The 7,410-nt window shown below is 33.1% G+C and overlaps 1 protein-coding gene across 1 annotated transcript; it reads right to left on the bottom strand.

Moving 5' to 3' along the window:
- Positions 1-648: 648 nt before the first annotated feature.
- On the bottom strand, positions 649-5,730 carry LOC143567230 (ubiquitin-like modifier-activating enzyme 5). Its single transcript, XM_077053696.1, has 14 exons — positions 5,563-5,730; positions 4,610-4,678; positions 4,404-4,517; positions 4,172-4,300; positions 3,898-3,966; positions 2,885-3,037; positions 2,754-2,790; positions 2,609-2,691; positions 2,438-2,512; positions 2,268-2,342; positions 1,493-1,579; positions 1,295-1,407; positions 1,173-1,219; positions 649-1,047 (listed from the first exon to the last, which is right to left on the bottom strand). Exons 1-14 carry the CDS (start codon positions 5,650-5,652, stop codon positions 908-910), a joined length of 1,281 nt encoding a protein of 426 aa, XP_076909811.1. The 5' UTR covers positions 5,653-5,730; the 3' UTR covers positions 649-907.
- Positions 5,731-7,410: the final 1,680 nt, after the last annotated feature.

The raw sequence follows: 7,410 nt of genomic DNA, 5'->3' as shown, positions 1-7,410 counted from the left end.
TCCATACCCTCATCTATTTTATTACCTTATACCAATTACCAAACATATCCTTAGGCTTTATGTTCTTTAGTCCTTTCATTATGCCCAGCTAATCCAGTTAACAATAATTTTTTTTAATTCATTTATTGATGTTTTTAAAATAGAGAACTTGAATAGAAATTATTAATCAATAAAATTAGAAGTGAGAAATGGTAACTTTATAAACAAAATTAATTAATATTTTTCAAATCACCTTTTTTAGTAAATAATACCCCCCCCCCCCCCCTTTCCCCAAACGCCTATTTTGAAAAAAAAATATATATATAATAATAATAATCTTAACTTTAAAGAGAATACATGACCTAATCATTTAATTGTTTAAATAACATAAATTATTTTTAACTTAACATGAAACTTGAAAGTAAGAATAGTAAAAATTCAAGTTATTACATACCAATAAAGTCTTATTATTGTTTCATTGAAGTCATTATCAATACAACTGAAGTATTTTTCACAATATAATAACACAAAAACTAAGTGACTTTTAATTTTTTATAGTGCAAAAAAATTATGATTAGTTTTACTGAAATATTAAAGCTTCGTTGCTAATTTAAATGATTCTCTCTAAAAGTACATCATCTTATTAGAGTTCATTCTTCAAAAACATATTTTAATCGACTTTCAACATGTTCATCGTACCAATTTGACCGGTTAACAATATAACATAACCTAAATCGACTCGTTAAAGGTTACAGTTCCCAAGCAATTTAAGTTGAAAAACAAAGAAAATGAAGAAAAAAGGTTACACAAGTTCATATAAATTATTCGATGTAAAAGGCGCTCCTAGACCAAAACTGGAAATAGGCCAAAATTCTTCTTAGTTTGTTACTCAATCTGTAAATTAAAATTTGAAAGATAAAAAAAAACACTAAACTGCATTAAGGGCCTCAAGTTGCCTTTTGAGATCTTCAAGATCATCTACGGCGTCCACAGTTTCATTTGAGACCGTTGGATTGTTGTAGACGTCAGCGTTTGGAAGCTCACGAACAAGACCTTCTGGCAGTGCATCTGCTATTAAACCAAAAATACATCAACATTCGGTAAAAGGGTAAATATGCAAATAACTAAATATTACATGTGGCAAATAAATAACATATAAATGGTCATAAAAATTGATAGTAGGATGAACTAACCTGAACTTTGGCCATTAATAACCTCAACCTCGCAGTCATCAACAACACTGAAAAACAACAAATATAATTATAGCATGTTTGTTAAATCAAAATATAAATATGTTGAAATGCCAAATATTTACCTTATATTCCATTCATTATCAGCATGAACTGGGATTTCTATAGTTGATAATTCTTCCTCCATCTTTGCTTTGAGAGCTGCATCCCTAGCGGGTTTTATAAGCATGTATTCTTTCTGCATAATTAAGAAAATATTATAGAAACCAACAACCTTAAACGGATCAAATGTTTGAAATAAAACATCAACGATATCAATTTACCTGGCGTTGTACGCAAGGCCCGTTTGAACATTGAGGGTTTGGTTTCATTGCCATTGTAGGGAAGAAATCTTTAAGAGCATTATATCCCTAATATTAATAATAACAATATATAATATACATCATCAAGTCCAAAATACAGCCTCTTAAATAACCTTATTAACAAAAACAGATTACTTTTGTTAACCGTATTTTTAGATTAATTTAGACTTGTAAAGGAACAGAATGTTTAGTGAACAATTCGGCGAGAAGTTGGTTATGCTCATTTATTTAATGAACGATTGAATAATTACAAAATTTAATTGTTCACTTAGTAAAATGAACGAATATGAACACGTCGCGTTCGTTTATTTATGTTCATGATTCATGAACGTGCGTTTATGTTTGTTCATTCACACTCGTTTATGTTCGTTCGTTTGCATTCATTTATGTTTGTTCGTTTACGTTTGTTTATATTCAGATGAATTTTTTTTAACTTCATTACAATTTAATCTAGTTTTATTAATTCTTTAGACCAGGCAGATTGATGTTCACATTTAACTGGTTGTTCATCTAAGTTTAGTTATGTTTGTTCGTTTATGTTCATGAACCTTTTGTTTATACTAGTAACAAACTAACATGTACATGCTCATTTTCTTAGGAAACGAACACGAACAAGAGAACCATGTTCATTTAATTTTTGTTCAGTTAAAGTTAAAGAAACGAACACGAGCATGTCCCATTCGTGTTCGTTCAGATGTTTACAAGCATTATGAACAGGTGAATTGTTAGTATTTACCAAGTATGGTGAGACTTCCCCAAACTTCAGCAAAAACTTAAGTGTGTTTTGGACCAAAAGCCCAGCAACAACCCCCTATCAAATAATGTAAAATGTTAGTAATAGTAAGAATAATAATAATAGTAGTAATAATATTAATTATAAAAATATTGAGCCCAGGTATATCTAACCATGGTAGTTGGCAAAGATGCAGCACAAACTCCTTCACGTTTAAGTGTGCGTTCATCCACACCAGATGCAACAACCTACACGAACAAAGACAACAAAAATAGTTTATATATTATATATTAAAAACAAAGAAATCGAACATATAAAGTTGATTAATGTAATAACACACTCACCAAAGGAGGCGCACAAGCAAAACAAGCGGTTTCTCCAGGAATCAATAACTGTATATGACCCGAAACAGCATCTTCAGACACGCCTGCCCAAAGAATAAACATATTAAGAATGTAAAACAAACAACAATAAAATGCATTTGCTTACCAGATTCCATCCAAGTTTGATTCAGTTCATTACAAGCCTGTACAAACAAAAAAAAAAGGTTATGAAGAAATAAATCAAATAATTATTCAAAATTCAAAAAAGGCACATTATTGAATAAAAGTTTAATTAACCTGATTTACAACCATCCTTGCTTCATAATTATCTACACAGCTCAAAACAAGATCCACACCGGTTCCTTCTTTCTTTGGATTATAAGACTTGTTTGTGAGGCTTGAAATGAAAGTTTCAAAGCCTTGCACTGTTGTTATGTTCAGAGTAAAGCTCTGAAAATATAGTAAATAAATATTATAGCGAGAAGAAGTCAAAAAAATATTAAAACAAAATTAAGTGGCAATTTTAAATCTGAAAGACATCGTCGTATGATTCTAGTTTAGGATCACTTAATCAGCAACATTGGTGTTACGTGTCCCCACGTGCCACAGATACACTTAGCTAATAAATTCGTTAAGAGAATGTTGTCAAATATTTTCAACTTTATTAATCAATTCTCTTAGCTTGAATGTAATCTTCCAATCATTTCTGAATAATTGTATAACAAAAATAATGATATTAGATATTCGGAAAAGTAGTTGTATCAAACAATACAGAATTGGATTGTAATCATCGTATGTCAATATAATAGAGATACAGTTATACTTTGTACAACAAAATGCACCATTTATGTGTCAGTTAATCCTCATTAAGGTAATTGAGCAATGAGCACCAAAAGTAGCTTGCCTGTCTGACTTAAATTAATGCATATTAGAACAACAGAGCAATAAGCACATATATGGATCTGGATCTAGGATTAAATTAGTTTATAAACACCCCTACCCCCCCCCCCCCCCCCACACACACACGCACATTGTTGCATTTCCTTATAGCTAAAATTGAAAAAGAAAATGTTCCTCCATCACCATTATCAGAAAGAAGGCCAAATTTTTATGCATTTCTGTTTAGAACTTTAAATCTATACAGTCAATAAGCCTGCCTATATAAGGTTATAAACCATGAAGATTGAAGACCAATACCATGGTAAAGTGGATATATGAGTAGTATACAACCACTAAAACATATTTACAATAGCAATGGTCAATAACTCACTTTGCAGCATCATTTTTGTAACTTCTTATAAAATTATTACCTCGAGAACAACATCAGGATTTATTTCTGATAAAGTCTGAACCGCAGCATCAGTTTTGGTCATACCAACCTGAGAAATAAAAAATCAATGTTAACATGCGTAACAACAACTTGTGCTTCCTAAACTTATTAAGAGAAGAGTCAGTGAATAAAACAGACACACGCTGCTAACAAGTGATAACACATTATAAAGTTACTAAACTAATAACTTATGTAATTTGGTTTGTCAGTCAGTCTAAATAAAAAATTAAAAGTGACAATAATATTAATCACACCTGTTCAGGACGGAAAAATAGCCTATTCATGTTGGCTAACTCCACTGTATCATAATCATACAACAAAAGACGACCTATACCACATCTTGTAAGCATTTCAGCAGCAACACTCCCCACCCCACCAATACCCTGTCGAAAAACCACATGAATTACTCAATTAAGTGATCATATCATCCCATTAAACAATTAAGCTTCAAAATATAATAATTGAAAAGATGGGTTCAGTACAGACAACTATGGCAACAGAAAATTCTCTTATTCTTTCATAATTCTCCACAATGCCCATCCTCTGCAGAGCCATAAGCCTACTGTAAGGGTTGCTGTCTACAACCTCTGCACTCATATCCTGAAATTAAATCAGCAGTATTATTTATTACTGTTAAATAAATAATCACTTTATTAAAAATCAACTGAAGCTAGTGTTGATATAGGCACGACCTTGACTTTTGAACGGCGAGTTGGTTCAGCCATTGCAAGACTGGTGAGATTCTCTACACGCAACCGAATCTGCCAGCACATAAGTTATAAAGTTATTATTACAAAAAATAAACAACAACCAAAGGTAGCAGCATGTAGTCATCTACCAAAAACAAAGCTCTTCACAACAAAACTACATACATGATTGTATGACAGGAAATGCATTTAATATGGTTACATTTCGCCAAATTTACATGATCAATTCTTAGCCTAAGAGAGATCTGTCCTGTTAATGTTAACTGGTGTAAACAAACAGTGTTGCAAAAATTTGATTTAATTGGAAAGTAGTCGCCGATTAAATTTTAGGTAATCGTAGTCGTCTTAATCGGTCAAATCCGGACCTAACCGACCCTAATTCCATGGAAACCCTATTAATTCCGGTCCTCAATGGTTCAAAGAAGGATTAAAACCTGTCTACTTCAAAACATTACATATAAAATTGTGTGTATGTATACGAAACTAAAATTACATATAAAAATGTGTGTGTGTGTGCGTGTGTGTGTGTGTGTATATAGAACTCAAAATTACACAAAAATTATAATCCAATTAACCGGTAGTCGTACCCCATCGCCCAACAAGTGTGCATGTAATTCTACCGGGACGGATTCAAAAACTAGTGATGAATATCTGACAGAGTCAGTATAACTACTTATTATTAATAAACTGAACCAAAGCTACCAATAACTTCATATGCATGTCACATATAATCAAATTAATCAGCTACACGTAGTGACCTAAACTAAAGCACAATTAAACAATTACAAGTTTCCAATTGCATTAATTCCGATCGGAGAGAGAGAATTAACAAATTAGGGTTTCGTAAGCATCGATAATAATAATCTATTAATTAGCAATTGATCGGATTTAAGATCAATTGCGTGCGATTGAAGGAAAGAATTGAGTTAAAATGTTACTTGATCGATGGAAGCTTGGTGAGATGGATCCGGTAACGAAGATTTGAGAATTTGGAGATCCGATAACATCCGTTTCAGTTCAGCTTCCATTGCCGCCGTTATGTTTAACTACTGTCGTCTGTGGTGACGGAGGACTGCGTTGCCGTTGTTAGATAGATAGATCCTCCGTTACATAAGGAGCCTGTAATGTAATACATGTATATATATCTAATATATAACTATAATATTTCACTAGGTGTGCACAAACACATGTTTTCCGAATAGTTTTTATGTTATTTTGTGCTTAAACGTTAACGATTATTTTTTATTCTTGCATGAAATTACATGTTTGTGTATGTGATAGGTCCCATGTTGAAGAGAACGAGAAAACGAGTCCTATGAAAAAAGAATCAGCTAAAACGGAGCTTGGATGAAGCCGGTACGCACAAACGAAGTTTAAACGAGTCAGCAGTCGATAAACGAAGACCCAAAGGGCATGGCCACGCCGCTCGGCCACCTGACCCTTCATGGTCACGTATCTCAGGGCCCTAGGGGTGTTTCATGGCTGCCCAAATGCATCAACATGACTATTTTGTCTTATATGGGCTTGTTTGGACCTAGTTTGGCTTGTTTATCAAGTTTAATGATATACTTAATAATACTAAACCCTAAAAACGAATTAACCACCATTCTAGCCTTCCAAGATCTTCTAAAAACGAAATACCAAGGAGGAGGAGCAGCCGGTTCGTTATTTCATCACCCGGTTGTCGGTTTTGAGTATTTTAACGATTGTGAGTTCGTTTTTGAGTTTTAGACATTCAAACAAGTTGTAATCAGATGCTAATGAACATGTTTATCATATTTATCTATTTTATCTGTTGTTCATTCATTATGCTTGGCTAAACTTGTTTGAATCACCTAGGTTTGATGTTTAACGGTTGATTTATTACTTTTCGGGTGCTAATATTGTGTTTGATTGTTTGGTTATTGTAAAGTTCATAATTTGTGATATTATTCCATGAACCTTGCTGCCATTAGATGTATTCTAGGTTGCATGAGCCCCGAGTAGTTGATTATTGCATGAATTTGTTTCGTGTAGTCGTTAATTGCTATTTCTGTTAATACTGAGTGTGTTGATTGATTGTGGTAGACGCGTGCCACTAGGGTTTATGTTTCTTGAATCATTTAGGTTAGTAGGATCATCCTCTTTGAGTTTGACCAAAACCTTAGGGGTTAGCTTATCTCTCTGCTTTAGTTGATTTAGTTACCCGTTGCGAGACCACGTGCGGTTTTCTAGCTATCGACTAGGTTAGTTTGTAAGTTGAGTTATTTTATCCTTATTATTGAATTACCCCTCTCTTCCTAGGTTTGTAATTAGCTCGAGCCTTAGTGAGGATTGTGATTTTGATACGGACCAAGTAATAAATCATTAGGGTACGTAAATAAACAACCGTAAATTAAAAGCTAAATAGACTTTGTTAGGGTTTTATGGTAAAACTGACCGTAGGGACCCAGTTGCCTTGATTTCATCTATCTTAGTTCATCTTTAGAAGCCGGTTTCAAACACTAGTTAGCACCTGAGCCATCCTATACCCGTTAAGTCATCTTACCTAAGTGATTCGTTTTCTTATTATCGTTAGCTCCATTAAGTTTCACCGTTAGTTATGTTAAATTAGTTAAGTATAGTTAGTTTAAATAAATAAGATAAATAAATATATTATTTAGGTGGGACTTATATTAGGGTTAATTATCTGAGCCCTTCTCACGTGACTTTGTGTTCGACATCCGGACTTCCATTAGACTGTGCTGCTATGCGTCCGGTACACTTGCCGTTTGTGTGAAGCTTAGTTAGGATTATTTGGTTTTATA

The sequence above is a fragment of the Bidens hawaiensis genome, unplaced genomic scaffold, assembly GCF_021521415.1.
Source record: "Bidens hawaiensis isolate Kalapana, Puna unplaced genomic scaffold, B.hawaiensis_p1.1 tig00023240_1, whole genome shotgun sequence".
NCBI lineage: Eukaryota > Viridiplantae > Streptophyta > Magnoliopsida > Asterales > Asteraceae > Bidens > Bidens hawaiensis.
The sequence above is the reverse complement of the archived record's forward strand: the minus strand, read 5'-3'. Positions and strand labels throughout refer to the sequence as shown.